General features: G+C 41.0%; 1 protein-coding gene across 6 annotated transcripts in view; it reads right to left on the bottom strand.

Annotated features, from left to right (window-relative positions):
- phf14 (PHD finger protein 14) overlaps window positions 1-19,982 on the bottom strand; it is a 284,756-nt gene that overhangs the window by 71,104 nt on the left and 193,670 nt on the right. For 3 of the 6 annotated variants that reach the window (XM_060904723.1, XM_060904725.1, XM_060904726.1), the window contains 2 exons: window positions 13,666-13,725; window positions 13,372-13,493 (listed from right to left, as the gene is read on the bottom strand). In XM_060904723.1, the coding sequence (XP_060760706.1) occupies window positions 13,372-13,493; window positions 13,666-13,725 (182 nt within the window). Of the gene's footprint in view, window positions 1-10,196; window positions 11,989-13,371; window positions 13,494-13,665; window positions 13,726-19,982 lie in introns of those variants that run through there. The other 3 variants (XM_060904724.1, XM_060904727.1, XM_060904728.1) reach the window with 2 other exon arrangements.

Genomic DNA, 19,982 nt, shown 5'->3' with positions numbered 1-19,982 from the left:
CTTTGCGACACCAGCGACGCATCTGCGGCTATTTTGAGAGAAATTTTGTCGCACAAATTTTTTGAACATGTTCAAAATTTCAGCGACGAAGGAGCGACACTTTGCGACTCATGCGAGGAAATTGAGAAGCCCCGCGAATGTTTCAAGACACTTTTGAAACTCTCTCGCGAATGATGTTCGCAATTTGTTGCAAGCTGTCGCAGCCCAGTGAGATACTGGCTTAAACTGCATGTCTTTGGACTGTGGGGGAAACCGGAGCACCCGGAGGAAACCCACGCGGACACGGGGAGAACATGCAAACTCCGCACAGAAAGGCCCTCGCCGGCCGCTGGGCTCAAACCCAGGACCTTCTTGCTGTGAGGCGACAGTGATCACCACAACACCACCGTGCCGCCAGTGTCTATTATTATATTGTGCATCCACAGTGCATAAAATAAATTATTATTAATAATAACAATAAAAAGCTCAAATGTATGACGTTCTTTTAATTAACAAAAAGTTGCCAGTGTTGGAAAATTGCAGTGGTATAAGAAGGGGGAAAAAAGGGCATTTGGGACATGCTGGTGTTGGAACATTGGGGTGGGATAATGTATCGCAGGACTCCATTGTTGATTATTTTTCTATAAGCGCATGTCCTGTTGATTTTTATTCCTTACTGAATTCCTAAATTTTTTTGTTCAAAGTGTTTTGTCTGTGCTGTTCTACGGTGCCGAGACCTGGCCTCTCAGCAAGACCGTGGCCACCTGTGTTCTCGGCTTCGAGACCCGTGCCCTTAGGACCATTGAGGGGGTGTGTTGGTACGACCGTGTCTCCAACAAGGAGCGGTGCCAGAGGACTAACCAACCACCAAATATCCTCCGCACCATCCCACAGCGCTGTGTTCGCTGGCTCGGACACGTCCTGCGCTGCACAGACGACCACCCCGCAAGAGCCATTTACAAGTTTGATCCACCAGTGGTGGGATACAGATGCCCTCACGGTCGACCCATTGAAACGACGCTGTTCGTCAAGACCTCCAGCACATTAATTTGAGGCTGGAGGATGTCCCGGCACTCAGCCAAAACCGTGAGAGATGTTGGAGTTCGGTGGCACTGGTGTTCTCAACGCCATGCTGGCATGAGGTTTAGGAGGAATTCCTACTGTTTGGTAACTGTAAGGCTGCTTCACACTGATGACTCTCATTCCTGAGCACTAGCACGTGAAGTCTTTGGGGTTAGTCTTCATGCATGTGTGTGCCTCTTTGCATTCTTTCTCGAACATAAAGCATATTTTCTTAATCTAGCCATGTTACAACGATTCAACCCTATTCAGTACTGCTGGTTTTTAACTCACGCGCTATTCTGCAAAGCTACAGAATAGCGAAAGCACAATAAGGCCATTGGGAACTCTATAATAACACTCAATTTGCTTCAACTGTGATACATACAGTACAACCCCGATTCCAAAAAAGTTGGGACAAAGTACAAATTGTAAATAAAAACGGAATGCAATGATGTGGAAGTTTCAAAATTCCATATTTTATTCAGAATAGAACATAGATGACATATCAAATGTTTAAACTGAGAAAATGTATCATTTAAAGAGAAAAATTAGGTGATTTTAAATTTCATGACAACAACACATCTCAAAAAAGTTGGGACAAGGCCATGTTTACCACTGTGAGACATCCCCTTTTCTCTTTACAACAGTCTGTAAACGTCTGGGGACTGAGGAGACAAGTTGCTCAAGTTTAGGGATAGGAATGTGAACCCATTCTTGTCTAATGTAGGATTCTAGTTGCTCAACTGTCTTAGGTCTTTTTTGTCGTATCTTCCGTTTTATGATGCGCCAAATGTTTTCTATGGGTGAAAGATCTGGACTGCAGGCTGGCCAGTTCAGTACCCGGACCCTTCTTCTACGCAGCCATGATGCTGTAATTGATGCAGTATGTGGTTTGGCATTGTCATGTTGGAAAATGCAAGGTCTTCCCTGAAAGAGACGTTGTCTGGATGGGAGCATATGTTGCTCTAGAACCTGGATATACCTTTCAGCATTGATGGTGTCTTTCCAGATGTGTAAGCTGCCCATGCCACACGCACTAATGCAACCCCATACCATCAGAGATGCAGGCTTCTGAACTGAGCGCTGATAACAACTTGGGTCGTCCTTCTCCTCTTTAGTCCGAATGACACGGCGTCCCTGATTTCCATAAAGAACTTCAAATTTTGATTCGTCTGACCACAGAACAGTTTTCCACTTCGCCACAGTCCATTTTAAATGAGCCTTGGCCCAGAGAAGACGTCTGCGCTTCTGGATCATGTTTAGATACGGCTTCTTCTTTGAACTATAGAGTTTTAGCTGGCAACGGCGGATGGCACGGTCAATTGTGTTCACAGATAATGTTCTCTGGAAATATTCCTGAGCCCATTTTGTGATTTCAAATACAGAAGCATGCCTGTATGTGATGCAGTGCCGTCTAAGGGCCCGAAGATCACGGGCACCCAGTATGGTTTTCCGGCCTTGACCCTTACGCACAGAGATTCTTCCAGATTCTCTGAAACTTTTGATGATATTATGCACTGTAGATGATGATATGTTCAAACTCTTTGCAATTTTACACTGTCGAACTCCTTTCTGATATTGCTCCACTATTTGTCAGCGCAGAATTAGGGGGATTGGTGATCCTCTTCCCATCTTTACTTCTGAGAGCCGCTGCCACTCCAAGATGCTCTTTTTATACCCAGTCATGTTAATGACCTATTGCCAGTTGACCTAATGAGTTGCAATTTGGTCCTCCAGCTGTTCCTTTTTTGTACCTTTAACTTTTCCAGCCTCTTATTGCCCCTGTCCCAACTTTTTTGAGATGTGTTGCTGTCATGAAATTTCAAATGAGCCAATATTTGGCATGAAATTTCAAAATGTCTCACTTTCGACATTTGATATGTTGTCTATGTTCTACTGTGAATACAATATCAGTTTTTGAGATTTGTAAATTATTGCATTCCGTTTTTATTTACAATTTGTTCTTTGTCCCAACTTTTTTGGAATCGGGGTTGTATATAAATCCCACCATGCATGTGCTCAAGCTCAGCAGCAAACATGGCAAAGAAAAAAATGAGCCCTCACGGAAACCGAGATAATTAATTATTTTATTACACCAAAAAGGCAAGAAGATATCCTCAATACTTAAATTTCCAAGAGTTTAAAACTCATTGCACAGCAGCAAACCTACATAGCATGGACAAAAGAGCAAAATTGCACCAAGAGGAATGTGACATTTCTCAGAACAGCTGAGAACAAAAAAAAAAAAAAAACCCATATAACTGCCAACGACTGGCAGTATGACTTGATAAAGGCAGGAACAAAAATCTCGGTGAACTCTCGAAGAAGAACATTACACGAGCAAGCACTTCATTCCCGGACACCTCGCTACACTCCACTCTTGATCAAGAAGCACGTAAAAAGTCGACTTGACTATGCAAAAAGGGATTTGAACAGGCATATACCGGTAGAGCTCCGGGAAGACAATTGTATTTTATTTTTTTTAACGGGGTGATGAAACTAAACAGGAACTATCTGAACACATGGATCAGTGGTATGTCTGGAGTAAGAAAGGCAAGACTTATAATAAAAAGCGCACATCCCTATGGTCAAGGTTGGCTCGGAGGTGGGTCAGTCCTGTTGTGTGTGTGTTTTGGCTGCTGCAGGAACTGGATTCTTTGAAACACCAGGAGAAGAATGAGAAGCTTTGTGATCTTTGTGATCACTGGACATTCCAGCAAGACAATGATAACAAACATACAGTACCAGTCAGAAGTTTGGACATACCTTCTAATTCAATGTTTTTATTTGTATTAATTAAAAGACACTTCATGTCTTAAAGTAACGATGGATGTCGTTTCTCTTTACTTAGCTGAGCGCTTCTTGACATAATATGGATTACTACAGTTGTGGAATTGCCGGGTTTCAATCACGTGACTTTTCTTAGCGGTTTTATCAGAAGTGAAATAGCTGGTGGTCTAAACAGCTGCTGTAGTGCAAACTAGCGATAACGTATCAGAGTACGCTCGTAATCCAGAAGCCACTGCTGGCTTTAGATCTATTCAGAAGATTGCTATGTGCAATGGAATCGACCCCTACAGTCTGGGAAAGAAGGATTTGTCATACGATCTCGAAAACTACCCTTCAGTCGAGTTCCCAGACATCTCGAACTATCTGGTGTTGCAGACGTCCTTCTACACCGCAAAACAGATGAAAGTATGGAGGCTTACAACTTCTTTTTTGTATGTGGCTGGGTAAAGGACCTCGGGATCAAGTCGCTGCCAAATGAATCCTGTATTGTTTTTGCCCATATAAGTATGGGGTTTTTTTTTAAGCTTTTCGTTCGCGTCTTTACAACGAAGCGCTGCAAGTTGAAGTGTAAACAAACAACAGTTGGCTTGATTCTCACTTGTGTTGGCTCTTATCTCTCTGGTAAATCATTCACGAAGATCATCAGAAACCCCTTTAAAGACCTGGATCTTAGTTAAACAAGACGGAGAAGAAGTGATCACTGCGCATTGTAACTGTACGGCTGGGGAAGAATTTTGCCGCGACCTTCATGCATATGGACTTTGTGAGGAGGAAACAAAGAAACAGCTGGGGACTTTAGCACTTCGTGACTAAAAAAAGTACCGCAAATAGCAAGAAAAGTACTTGGAAAACACTAACGCCATAGCTGAGAGGGAGATACAAATCTTTCACCGAGTGATCACTGCAAACTCGAGCAGGCTTCGACTCGACTCCCTTCAGTTTCACTGAGAGGTTCAAAAGCCACCTTTCTCGACGTCTTTTTGTGAAATCCTGTGTTCATTCACCTTTTTTTATTAGTTCACAGGGAACCCTGAAGAAACTTTTATCAGTTTCACGGTTTGATCGATTCGAACAACCTAAAACAACGCAAGTGTAAGGCATTTTTCATGCAAGCAATGCACCTTCTCCGTACAAACGCTTTGTCAACTCAGCTTTGGTAGACCACCAGCTAAAGTTCTGAATAAATAATGAGGTGGATGTGACGTCATGTGAAACCCAGCAATAGGACTATTTACTGTATTTTTATTGTTTAGAGAAGCAGCCTTGGGCCCAAAGGGTCACTCGTTCGATTCTCTCGACCAGCAGGAAAATCCATGGCTGAAGTGCACTTGAGCAAGGCATCTAACCCCCAACTGCTCCCCAGGCGCTGGGTGGGTATATGTACTCATTGTATGTCGCTCTGGATAAAAGCATCTACTAAATGCCTGTAATGTGATGTAATGTAATTTACTATTTGCTGTTTGATCTCAAACGAATTAAGAAGGCAAGAAATTGCACTAATTAACTTTTGACGAGGCACAGCTGTTAAATGAAAAGCATTCCAGGTGAATACCTCATGAAGCTGGTTAAGATAATGCCAATACTGTGCAAAGCGTCATCAAGGTAAACGGTGGCTACTTCGAAGAACCTAAAATATGAAAAGTTTTGTTTTCTTAACACTTTTTTGTTTACCACATAATTCCATATCATAGCTTTGCAGAAAATAGTCAACACGCAGAAAAACCTATGAATGAATAAGGGTGTACAAACTTTTGACTGGTACTGTATATCCAAGTAAACCCAAATTTTCTTCTGGGATCCGTCCTAGAACGTCCTATAACGGACCCCAGATTTAAATCCCATCGAAAATCTACGGTGGGATTTAAAGAAAGCTACGGTGGCACTGAAACCAAGAAACATTAATACGCTGGAAGCTTTTGTACATGAGGGATGGGCAAAGGTTCCAGTACAGAGACGCCAGGAGCTTGTGAGCACCAACTGGAAACATTTATTGAAGGTTATGAAGTCTAAAGGAAGCTCCATAAAATCCTAACTTTGGGGGTTGAATCATTTTGCACATGGACATTTGTGGGAGAATGATTTTTATTTTGAACTGTTAATAGTAAACTCAACATTACATTCGCAAAATCGCTTGAACATGGAGTAATAAACTTTCTTTGACTTTTTAGCAAAGGCTTGGATGATATATTTGTATTATATTCGTTGATATCATCAGCCTGCTTTGCATTTTGAGATGTTGAATAATTTGGAGTGCAACGGTTTGTCTAACCTGTTTTACAAAGCAGTGCTTCAAGGACTCAAACAGTTTGAAGGCAGCAATATTTCATGACATTGCCAACATGACATCAGCTATCATTCTTAGCTCAAGTAGTGCACCGGTGGGGTCAAGTGGTACTAGGGGCGGGGCTTATTTTATTCCCATGTCATCAAAATGTATATTTGTGCTGGTTTATCTGACGCAAAGAAAATTGTTAGGTGCAGAGTCTTTTATTGCCTTTGAAATAGGCAAAAATGAAAAATGTTAAGAGTAGGGGTGTAGTGGTTAGCGCTGTCGCCTCACAGCAAGAAGGTTCTGGGTTCGAGCCAGTGTGGAGTCTGTATGTTCTCCCAGCGTCTGCATGAGTTTCCTCCGGGTGCTCCGGTTTCCCCCACAGTCCAAAGACATGCAGGTTAGGTTAACTGGTGACTCTAAATTGACCGTAGGTGTGAATGTGAGTGTGAATGGTTGTCTGTGTCTATGTGTCGGCCCTGTGATGACCTGGCGACTTGTCCAGGGTGTACCCCGCCTTTCGCCCGTGGTCAGCTGGGATAGGCTCCAGCTTGCCTGCAACCTGTACAGGATAAGCGGCTACGGATAATGGATGGATGTTAGTAGTATCAAAGGTACCAATATTTTTAAGAAAATCCCAGCAAGCAGAAAGGAAAAAACAGATTATTTGCACAAAAACACTGGACTATTACATAAGGTAGGTATTGTTTTTCCTGTTGGGCCAAAAAAGCAAAGCAAAACTGCTAATTATTACGTTACAAATCATTCAATTCATGAGTCGACTCGATTTGCGATATTAGGTTCATGATTAGATTTTTCCACAGTATTTTTGAAAAAATAAAAATACAAAAGAAGAAAATTTTATTACCAAAAACAATGCAACATTTATTTTCCTATTCTTTATCAACTTAAATATTCTTTTTGTTTTAAAAAAAAAATCTTAATAACCGACAATAATTCATCCATCCATCATCTGTAGCCACTTATCCTGTGCAGGGTCGCAGACAAGCTGAAGCCTATCCCAGCTGACTATGGGCGAGAGGCGGGGTATACCCTGATCATCTCAAGGCTGATACATAGACACAGACAACCATTCACACTCACATTCACACCTACGGTCAATTTAGAGTCACCAGTTAACCTAACCTGCATGTCTTTGGACTGTGGGGGAAACCGGAGCACCCGGAGGAAACCCACATGGACACGGGGAGAACATGCAAACTCCGCACAGAAAGGCCCTCGCCGGCCACTGGGCTCAAACCCAGAACCTTCTTGCTGTGAGGTGACAGTGCTTACCACTACACCACCAACAATAATTATTTACTCAAATGTATAAAAATGTGAACTTTTTATTAAAAATGAAAAAAGTTAATAACAGGCCTTTTCTTAATAATCTTTTATGAATGTTTTATTTCTACTACCTCCGTTTGCTTCTCTTTTCTTTATCTTTCAGCAGTCTGTAAGAAGAGAGCTCTGATTTCTTGTTATTTGTACAAATCACACAGCAGCTCTTTCCCATTTTCGATCTGTCTGTTCGCATTATTAGAGCTGTGCTACTTCGACCTAAAATGAAGTCGTGTGCATTTCCATTATTTTATGTTCTCGCTCCCTGTGCCGTCTCAACAACACGACCAGAGCTAAGAGATTACGCAGTCTGATGATAATCGAATCATCATATCTATTTATATCGCGATTTATTGTCGCACGATGCTGACTCTAAAGCAATAATAATCAGCAGTGCCTCCGTGAATGAACTGAAGTTGGAGTGACGTGAAATTAAGCACTAGAAACAAATACGTCTTTTACGCTTTCTGCTGCCTTTTCCGTTCAGTGAATTGTATTTTCACCACGGGCATTTTCTGCGCATTTGGTCTTCCAGCTAATTTAAGCTGAAGATGCAGAAAAGCGGTTCTCAGGTGGCTCCGATGTCATAAAATTGTACAAAATAAAGCATATTGCACAGTGCACACAGTGAAATCTGTTCTGAAAGCCCGAGCACACAGTGTCTCAGCTCAGAGTTTTGGTGGGCTTTTGTGTGCTGCTCATCGCTGCCACTGTTGTTGTATAAGCACAAATGGTGCTTGTCTGCTGCCAGGCACACTGAGCTTTTTGTTATGCCGTTAACCAGATTTCCCCATGAAAGCTCTCTCCGCTCTCTTGCTCTCAGAGCTGTGAGCTTGGCACAGGAAAGCAGGGAAGGATCAAGTGAGAGGGAGGATCATGGAAGAACAGGGAGCCATATGATTCTGTGTGCTTGGTTGGGTGTATGAGAGAGAGATGAAGCAGGGAAATGCGGCGCACTGAAACATGCTGGAGCCCATCTCGGCTAAAGCAAATAGATCATAATAAACACTGTATGCGAATCCACCTCTCTCATTTACTCTGTTCCACTTGTTCACTGTTTTTTTTTTCTGTTCTGTCCCGAGTATGTCTAGTAGAGCGGATCCTGTTGGACACGCATGCTGTCCCTGGAAATAAATCAGCCAGGACAGGAGGGGACACGCACACACACGGTGCACTACAAGCCAACACTCGGCGCTATTAATTAGCCCAACCGAGAGTCATTCATCATGGCGGCAATAAGGTGAAAAAGTCAAGAGTTTATTACAGCTCACACAATGCCGAGGCCACAGCTCGGGGACCACACACACACACACACACACACACATCCTGCACATGCAAGATTTAAAACGGTGTAGGTGAATAATAAAAACTGACATAAATACATAAATAAGTTAAATATTCCATTTTAAAATGAGTGCAAAAAATGTGTTTTTTTTTTTGGTCGAAATCAACCACAAATGATAATGATGGCATGATAGGCACGTGAAATATAAACACTCGACTGGTGCAACATCCATTAAATGGATCACAATCTCACACCATATTATTTCCTACAGTCTGCAATTCACAGCTATCTTGGATGTAAACGTACAATGCAAATCTGAGCTTCTAAACCTTTCGATCGTAATACAATTACATTTTAAATGGAAGAAAATAAGATCAGCATCCGCGGTTCGGTAGGATTTAAACAAACCATGCAAGTCTAGTGCGAGAAAGATGATGGAGAGATTGTTCTGTCTAAGCTGACAATGTTCAAGTACGGTGCTGGGAGAGTACAAAGAACATTAACAAACCAAAAATGCAAGAGACAATAAGAAAACAGAGCAAAACTAAAAACGCAACAGGAAACCAAACACTGCTCAAATCCAAAAATATTACACAAAATTAACAACACTACAGCAAACTGTTAAACACTGCAATAAAATGATAAACACTACACCAAAACGACAAACAATACAGCAAATCCAACATTACAGCAAAACGATAAACACTGCAGCAAAACAAACTACAGCAAAACGACGACCACTACAGCAAATCTAACAATATTACAGTAACACGATAAACACTACAACAAATCCAACAACAAACCAGCAATACTAAAACTACAGCAAAATGATAAACACTACAGCAAAAACAAACTACAGCAAATCTAACAATATTACAGTAACACGATAAACACTACAACAAATCCAACAACAAACCAGCAAAACTAAAACTACAGCAAAACGATAAACACTACAGCAAAACAAACTACAGCAAAACGACGAACACTACAGCAAATCTAACAATATTACAGCAAAACGATAAACACTACAGCAAAACAAAACACTACAGCAAAACAAACCACAGCAAAACGATAAATACTACAGCAAAACAAAACAAACTACAGCAAAACGATGAAGACTACAGCAAAACAAACTACAGCAAAACGATAAACACTGCAGCAAAACAAAAACTACAGCAAAACGATAAACACTGCAGCAAAACAAAACAAACTACAGCAAAACGATAAACACTGCAGCAAAACAAAACAAACTACAGCAAAACGATAAACACTGCAGCAAAACAAAACAAACTACAGCAAAACGATGAACACTGCAGCAAAACAAAACAAACTACAGCAAAACGATAAACACTGCAGCAAAACAAAACAAACTACAGCAAAACGATGAACACTACAGCAAATCAATAAACACTACAGCAAAACAAACTTCAGCAAAACAACGAACACTACAGCAAATCTAACAATATTACAGCAAAACGATAAACACTACAACAAATCTAACAACAAACCAGCAAAACTAAAAGTACAGCAAAATGATAAACACTACAGCAAAACAAACACTACAAGAAAACGATAAACACTACAACAAAACAAGCTACAGCAAACCGATAAACACTACAGCAAAACAAACACTACAGCAAAACAAACACTACAGCAAAATGACAAACACTACAGCAAATCTAACAATATTACGGCAAAACGATAAACACTACAGCAAAACAAACTACAGCAAATCTAACAATATTACGGCAAAACGATAAACACTACAGCAAATCTAACAACAATCCAGCAAAACTAACACTACAGCAAATCGATAAACACTACAGCAAAACTAACACCACCACAGAAGAGTTAACAACACAACAAAACTAAGAACACTACAACAGAATTATCAATACTACAACAAAACTAACACCAGAATAGAGAAAACAACACTACAGCAAATCTACAAACAACAAAACTAACAACACACTCACACTCTCATTGGTGAGTGTTGGGTTTGGCTGTTGTGTTTTGAGTTTTATTGTATTTTCTAATTTGCTGTTGCGTTTCCTGATCGCCACACAATGTTGACGTCTTTTGGATTTGCTCGTGTTTCCGCTGTTGCAATTTTAGTTTTGTCGTTGCATTCTCCGATTCTCGTTTTGTTAATAGTTCTTGCACTTAAAGGCCTCCATATTAAAGGGTATGAAGACGTAAGAATCCCACAGAGGGACGTTCCTAGCTAGCTCGACAGAATATAAGGCAGCTGAGCTGTCAAAAAGCAGAATATTCTTCACCACAAGGCAATGTGTGAACCATTATAAGGACACGTCACAATTCTGCCTACACACGACAAAAAGTAAAGTAGTATGCAGTTCCAACAACAACACACACACACAGCGCTTGCTAAACCTCCTAATTATTTTTCTTGACTTGAACTACATCGTAAATATCACTTGTCATATTGAAATACGGTGGGTGTACGGACATAAGTAAATACTCAAGAAAGAAATCGAATTTCCGATTCTCTACTCGCTACTAACTAGTTTCACATACTGTAGCATAAGCAATAAGCAACGAGAGCAGCACAGGGTTCAGTTCAAAAGCATTCATCATGTGTTAACACAGAGGACACACAACATTCAGGTTCAAAAAAGGGACTGCAGAAAGATGAGAGGAAAAGAAGAAAAAGAGAGGGCTGCACGGGATTGTCCCAAATTGGTCAGGATTGCACGAAGGCCACTTGAAGCAGGGCTGGATAACAGTTGGAAAGTTCCCCATTACATGACAGTCAGTTTAGGAATCCAAAGCACAAGCAGCTACACGTCCAGTCTCAGCGATACTGTCCAGTACACGTTCACCAACTTTAAAGTCTCCATCCAAAATGGCTACCTAAGCGTCCTCAAGATCCACTTAGTCCTCTTATAGAATCCACTGCGGCACAAACATCCCTTTAATCCCTTTCATTCGCAAGCTTTAAAATCCATGTGTAATTTGAAATTTGAGGAAAAAAAAAAAAAAGTTTCTTTGTGGCCCAAAAGAATCAACGTGTTAAATTCCATGGTTCTGAGCAGGAAGTGATGTCAAAGGTGACGGTCAGAGGAGGCCGTCGTCTGCGACTTCCTGCCCCGACCCGGACGCCGCTCTTCGAAACGATTTAATCTGCCTCTCTCTCTTTTCTCTTTCTCCCTCTCTCTGTCCCTCTCTCATCTGGCCCCAGATTTTTTAGGGGAGGAGCGTGGGGGAGGTGGGAGAGGTGGCGCCCGGCTCTCACGACCTGTTTAACGCAAAGATAGAGCAGTCAGTCAGTCAGGGCAGCACACCTTCACGCCACAGCTAAGGCCTACACAAATCAGATTTGGTCAAATATTAAGTGTACTTCATGCCGCAATACAATTTACAGTCGAAGTTCACTGCCACGAATGTACAATACTAATCTTTCTAATTGGATAAATTCTCTCTGGGAGCCAAATAAGAAAAAGATCTCACGCTTCCACAGTTCCAACCTGTGAAATGCCATGACTGCAAAACTACAACGCTCGCCCTTACATGATCTCACCATGATTCGTGTTTTCCATCCCTTAGGTATCATATTTAATGCATCCCCATCTATGAATTATTCAGTAATTAGAGTGAAACTAAAGGAAGGAAAAGTATGTAGTATGTGTGAAAAATTAAGAGATGTTCATTGGTGGCTATAATAATTTGGATGTATTGAATTCTAGGTTGTTTCATCGTGCAAACGCAGCTCCAAACTGGAAAAAAAAAAAACTTATTTGTGGTGATTTCGAGATTTTTTTAGCTTTGGTTTTCGTGATTTTCTCACCCACAGATCAGGTTGGTCCAAATTTAAAGGTGTGCTCAGATACGCAGTGTTTAATGATTGAATCAAACCCTAGTGTGTTTTTTTTTTTTTTTTTTAAACCTTGATGAGGTTAGATTAGGCAAATGAGAAAACGCCAACACGGACTCGGGCGCAGGACAAACTACCCAGTTCAAGACTGTTTGCTTATCTGTCATTCACTGGTCAGAAATAGATTTGAAAAAAATATTTGGTTCACTTCCTGCAGTCAGGTTGATTCAGAATCATTTTCTCACTGCGATCAAACCGTGCGAGAATAATCCTGGAATCGGATTGAGACCATTTCACTCGAGACGCTTTCGTGATATGGAGGGTTTGAATGCACGCTCAAGTGCATGAGAAAGCGATCCGACTCTGAATCAACTCAGCATGAAGTGAATCATATACCGTACGCAATGGGTTTTTGGGTTGCGGGTGACGTTTTTGTTTTTCTGTAGACGTGAGCTGCTAAAATGAGCCATGAGGCACAAACTGAGCCAAAGGACAGAGCTGTAGTGCTGCAAAAAAAAAAAACGTTTTGGATATTTGGGCCCTAAGAAATGTGTCTTAAGAAATGAAAGAGTGAATAATGGATCTCTTGATCTAGATATCGCACTGAATCAGTCGCTGCTTAACAATAAAGCACAGAAAGATAAGAGGAGCTCAGTGAAATGAGCAAACATGACAGCTCTATACGAGAAGGCTGGTGTGGTCTTATAATGAAAAGGAAGCCTGCATAATCATGAGAAGAATTATGAGTTTCTCTATAAACACACACACCTGCATGCATGCATGCATATGACACACACTCTCACCCACCTAACGAGGTTCTCATTGTCGCCGGGGCCTTTGCAGGTAGTACACTCCGTCCTTGTGTCGTCAGCTTTTGGTTTTTTTTGCAGTGCCGACTGGCGCTGCCTGCGTTCCCGCGGTGCTGGTTCCTATGGAAACGCAAGCCATTAGGGCAGTGTGTGTGTGTGTGTATCTGAAGCTATGAGTGTAGAAGAGCTGAGGGTGCTGTGCAAATACCCCCTTGTCCTTCTCTTTGCAATATTAGAGACCGATGAGACAGAACGATAGCATTAATAGAAGAATGGAGAAGTGATAGTTCACCTCTATCTTTTCTTCCTCGCAGATCGACACCCTCTTCCTCTTCTGGCCCCGGGTTCTCTGCTTAAGACAAAATAAAACCCTTAAATAGACTCAGAACACTATTGAGTTCAAAACAATAGCTCAACACTCTTTTCATCACATCTGAGAGCTAATTTGCCTGTAACAGCCTGCACTGCTGCTGGCTATTGTAGTGAAAGACAATGCTCTTCAGTCTGACTCCATCACTACTTCACTGTTCGTTTGTTTCACGTTTGTTTCCCAGAATGGCTCAGGATTCACTATAAGAGTACGACTAGGTTTCATTGTTTAAAAAAAAAGGGCACAAAAAGGCAAAAAGCACTTGATGCATCAAAACAATAATATGCATTCTGATGTGTGAGCAACAATCTGATGTAAGAAAAATGCTTACAATTCAGGATATGATACATTATAGCCCTCATCAAAAAAAAAAAAAAAAACTCTGTGCGGGGATTGGCCAAAGATGGCTCATGTGACATAAAATAGCTCGTGACATCAAAAAAAAAAAAAAAAGGACATGGTGTGAGTCAGTCATGGTATATCCTGGATATACCATGAACTGACGTCATAATTTCAAAATACAGCCGGCTCGAGTCACAGCTGTGGCTCCGCGAGCATTTCTGTGTGTGTATATCTACATATCATGATCATGCCTAGCGAGGCAGGTGATAGCACATGCGCAGGTCAAAGGTCGCTCTGATGTTAACAGCAAACATGGCTGCCTCCAGTGAGTTTATGTCGAGATTCAATCTTACCACTTTTAGTTTGGAATTTTTTTGATGAGGGAAATAAATCTAATACACCATGCACTGAGAGGCACCGCTAATTATGGATTCACTTCGGTGACTGGCGTACGACTATTTTCTTTGGCGCTGCACCCCTCGGAAAATAGTACTATACCAGTCACCTCAGAGAATCCATAACTTCAACCAGAGCCTCTCAGTGCATGGTGTATTTGTATTTGCAGTGGTGCTTGAAAGTTTGTGAACCCTTTAGAATTTTCTATATTTCTGCATAAATATGACCTAAAACATCATCAGATTTTCACACAAGTCCTAAAAGTAGATAAAGAGAACCCAGTTACACAAATGAGACAAACATATTATACTTGGTCATTTATTTATTTATTTATTGAGGAAAATGATCCAATATTACATATCTGTGAATGGCAAAAGTATGTAAACCTCTAGTATGTACCACCATCAGGAGAACACTGAACAACATGGCAGGGTTGCAAGGAGAAAGCCACTGCTCTCCAAAAAGAACATTGCTGCTCGTCTGGAGTTTGCTAAAGATCGCGTGGACAAGCCAGAAGGCTATTGGAAAAATGTTTTGTGGACGGATGAGACCAAATTAGAACTTTCTGCTTCAAAAAACTTTCTGATTTGGAGAAAGGAAAACACTGCATTCCAGCATAAGAACCTTATCCCATCTGTGAAACATGGTGGTGGTAGTATCATGGTTTGGGCCTGTTTTGCTGCATCTGGGCCAGGACGGCTTGCCATCATTGATGGAACAATGAATTCTGAATTATACCAGCGAATTCTAAAGGAAAATGTCAGGACATCTGTCCATGAACTGAATCTCAAGAGAAGGTGGGTCATGCAGCAAGACAACGACCCTAAGCACACAAGTCGTTCTACCAAAGAATGGTTAAAGAAGAATAAAGTTAATGTTTTGGAATGGCCAAGTCAAAGTCTTGTCAAGTCAAAATGAGCCTACCACACAGATTTAATACTTGTCATTTTTAGGGCATACCTAACAACCTGTGTTTTCTTTCTCTCTCCCCCCCCAATCTGTCCCTCTGAGTTACATGTTGATCCTGGGATTGAGATGCTGGCCTCTTCTGCCCCTCGGACCTGCTTGATCCATCCTGGTGCCCTGTGTCTGGTCGGAGTTTTATCGCACCGCTCCTGTGAAGGACGGCCCCATGAGGACAGTTGAGGGTTATACCTGTTAAAACTGTTAATATTATAGTCAGGCTGTCTGTTGTTGCCCAAATGAGGATGGGTTCCCTTTTGAGTCTGGTTCCTCTTGAGGTTTCTTCCTCATGTCGTCTGAGGGAGTTTTTCCTTGCCACCATCGCCACAGGCTTGCTCATTGGGGATAGATTAGGGATAAAATTAGCTCATGTTTTAAGTCGTTCAAATTCTGTAAAGCTGCTTTACGACAATGTTTATTGTTAAAAGCGCTATACAAATAAACTTGATTTGATTTTGATTTGAAAGTCCTGACAATCCAATGGAAATGTTGCAGAAGGACCTGAAGCGAGCAGTTCATGTGAGGAAACCCACCAACATCCCAGAGTTGAAGCTGTTCTGTACGGAGGAACGGGCTAAAATTCCTCCAAGCCGGTGTGCAGGACTGATCAACAGTTACCGCAAACGTTTAGTTGCAGTTATTGCTGCACAAGGGGGTCACACCAGATACTGAAAGCAAAGGTTCACATACTTTTGCCACTCACAGATATGTAATATTGGATTATTTTCCTCAATAAATAAATGACCAAGTATAATATTTTTGTCTCATTTGTTTAACTGGGTTCTCTTTATCTACTTTTAGGACTTGTGTGAAAATCTGATGATGTTTTAGGTCATATTTATGCAGAAATATAGAAAATTCTAAAGGGTTCACAAACTTTCAAGCACCACTGTATGTGATTTAAAGTTGCTTCGTTATGATGCACTATAGTGCTGAACACTGATATTATATGATGAGTAAAATGCATAAATATAAAAATAAAGCAGCACATCTGCAGGGTCCAAGCACTGTTCACAAACAGCACCTCTCGTGGCCAGTTCTTGGCACATTACACAGAACAATAATGAATTCTGACACCAATTTTGTGATGTTCAGCCAGAAATTCTGGTTATTTCACAAAAAGAAAAAAGGGTTTTCATGTTATCCAGTGCTAAATGGTCCAAAAGTCTCATGGCAACAGAAAGCACAGCTCCTTCACAGTATACACTTTTATAAAGTAATTATTTACAGTATAACCCCACTGTCCAACGTCATCCAGAAGAACATGGGCTCCCTTTCCAGTCTGGGTCCTCTCTGGGTTTTTTCATGATGTTGTCTCAGGGAGTTTTTCATCAACATTGTCACCTCTGGTTTGCTCAATAGGGATTTCTGTAAAGCTGCTTTGTGACAACGTCGACAAATACAAATGAACTGAATTGAACTGCTATGTTACATTAAGTTAAACTGCATTCTATACCAGGATTACACCCAACATCAGTCATGGCATTCCGACTTGCTTAACTGAATAGGATTCTTCATACCCAAAAGGTACAAAAAGAAATTTAAGCTTAAGCTCTTGGATTTGACAAGCATGTTGGGATCTTTTAGGTGCTGAAAATCTGACAGGCTGTACTCTACGAGTTTTGTGACGAACTGCTGATTGACGAAATATCCTAAGGGTAAAACATAAGAAAGCAGGAAAAGGGCTCGAAAAAACTGGAAAGCACTCTTTTGAATTGGGCTGGGATAATATGCTGATATAATACAGATACTGTGATGATAAAGGAACTGTGATTGTTTTCAAATAACAATTACAAACTCTGATTTGAAGCAAATTATTTTGTACTGAATATTTAAATTTCTAAAATGTACTTGTATATTCATTATTAAAACACTCAGAGTTTGTATGAATAGCTGGATAGATGGATGGTGTTTGTTCGTTAGATGGATGGATGGATGGATGGATGGATGGATGGATGTGTTTGCTGGTTAGATGGATGAATGGATGTGTTTGCTGGTTAGATGGATGAATGGATGTGTTTGCTGGTTAGATGGATGAATGGATGGAAGTGTTTGTTGGTTAGATGGACAGGTGGATGGATGGATGTTGTGTTTGTTCGTTAGACGGACGGCTGGATGTTGTGTTGGTTAGACGGATGGATGAACAGATGTGTTTGTTGGTTAGACGGATGGATGGATGTGTGTTGGCTAGATGGATGGATGATGTGTTTGTTGGTTAGATGGATGGCTGGATGGATGTGTTTGTTCATTAGACGGATGAATGGATGTTATGTGTTGGTTAGATGGATGGATGAGTCTGCAGATGGATGGTCAGTTAGATGAATAGATGAATGGTTGTTTGGTTTGTTAGTTGGTTGGTTAGATGATGACTGGTTGGTTAGATGTATGGTTGTTTGTTGGTGGGTGATGGATGGTTGGGTGGATATACAGATGTGCGGGTTGATGGGAAAAGTGGATGGATAGATGGCTGTTTTGTTAGATTTATGGCTGGATAGGTGGTTGGTTTGTTTGTTTGTTGGTTAGATGGGTTGGTAGATGGATGCTTGTTGGTTATAAGGGTGCACAAATGAGTGATGGTCAAATTATTTATTATAACTTTGAGTTTAACCATTTTCCCATTTGTGATGTGATGGATTGGCGTCTTGTCCAGGGAGTTTTCATGCCCAGTGTTCCTGGGACAGACTCTGGATCCATCGTGTTCCTTAGTGTAAAGATGAATTAATATTTTTTTTAGATATGTTTTGTCCATAATCTATAAAGCACTTAGTTCTGAATTTGTATGTGTAGTATTAGACAGTTGTGCTTGTAAGCAGTAGTGTCTGGTAGGCAATGAATTCTGCTAGTTCAATAGATTCTCCTCATCTACATAACAGCTAATAAAAAACATCAGTGCAGTGCAAATCAAATCAAACACTGGCATCTTAACAGGACGCTGCGTGCGTCTTTTTTTAAAAAGGGGGAAGAAAAATCGACAACATATTTAAACAGATTGGGAAAACAATTCCATCTGTCGCCTTTGGCTTGGCATCACACGGCAGATGGAATGCTTATCATTATAAATGCTAACTGCCTCCGTGCTGCCAGTTGGCTCTCGAAGCCTCTGCCGAACAAAGCCGCTCGTTTATTTGGTTTATTCCGTACCGGCAGACTCGATTAAGGGAATCCATTAAAGGCTGAGCTTCCGATGGAGGAGATGCGAGCAGGTAGAGGCTGACGTGAGCAAAATCTCGGTTTCGTTCCGCTCACAGAATTAAGATGATTTGGCTAAAATCGATCTGTTAATTAAATCCATCACTGTGCTTTTAACGAGGCTCAAGTCGATTCTTGCAGGAGCAGAAAAATTCTCCAAGTGCACAGAAGAACAGGAATGCTGCAGTGGCACTGGGAACTGATCAAATACAGTTCATTGAAAAAGTTTGCACCCCCCCCCCCCCCACCCCACCCCAATGGTTTCTGGATGGAGGAAAATGTACCTATAATTTATAATATAGCTACAAATAAAATGTCAAACCTTAAATATTGATGTGTCCTTCAATTCAACAAGACAGCAATCTAAAACATAACGAACACTCGGATATAAGTGTACAAAGATATGCAAAGGAAATAATTTAGTTACGAGAGCTGGAAAGAAAGAAAGAGCTTGTTGGAGGCAGTGGGTCTGCAAGTTGTTAAAGAATAAAAAAGGGAAATTTTCTCTTGTAATATCTTTGCCTATCTTTCTGCTTTACTTGCTGGTATCTTTTTTATTTTGTCATAAGGGTATACAGACTTTTGCACTTGACTGTATCCCACCAAGGCTTTATTAACCTGACTGCAAGAAGTGCAGGATGAAATATTTTGATTCATCAGAGATGCCCTTGGTTTCTAAATTAACATTTCGTGAGAAGGATCCAGAAATGATAGCTATGATTCCTAACCAGACAAAAAGGTGTAATAAAATATCACCGTGACATTTATGAATTCACTCGGCCGGGCCCTTTAAAGAAGGCAGGTTCTGAATGACTGGGATATACGGGGGCAGAACATCAGTGTAAAATTTTTCTACCTAGTCTAAAAGTGGAGGATCAGCGGGAGGTCGATTAGCTGCTTCTGATAAATAGGAAAGTGGCTTTACGAGGGCTTTGTGCTGCTGTGGTGCCGTGTTAAAAGGCATTAAGAATGCAAACGTGGGACTCCTTTCAGGGGCTGATGCGCCGCGGTGTGCGTCTGAAGATAAATGCTGCATTGAAGTACCTAATTCCAGCAGAGAGAGACAGCGCAAGGGTGTGTGTGCGTGTGTGTGTGTGTGAGAGAGAGCGCGAGAGCAGAGGATGGGGGAGGGGCTTTAATCCAGCTGTTTTTTTGTCGAGGCTCACATAAAAGTACATTAACCATACACCAAGGGTGTGATAATACATCAGTATGACGCCATGCCAAGAAAATCTGAAATACTTTATGCATATCATTTATTTTAATTTATGCGTATAATGCTAGAGATACACATCGAGGTAAAAGATAAATGATGATTCTACAGCTGTATCAGACACCACACTGATCCT

The sequence above is a fragment of the Neoarius graeffei genome, chromosome 22 (genome assembly GCF_027579695.1).
Source record: "Neoarius graeffei isolate fNeoGra1 chromosome 22, fNeoGra1.pri, whole genome shotgun sequence".
NCBI lineage: Eukaryota > Metazoa > Chordata > Actinopteri > Siluriformes > Ariidae > Neoarius > Neoarius graeffei.
Note: the sequence above shows the minus strand (reverse complement) of the source record. Positions and strands in the feature narration are given on the sequence as shown.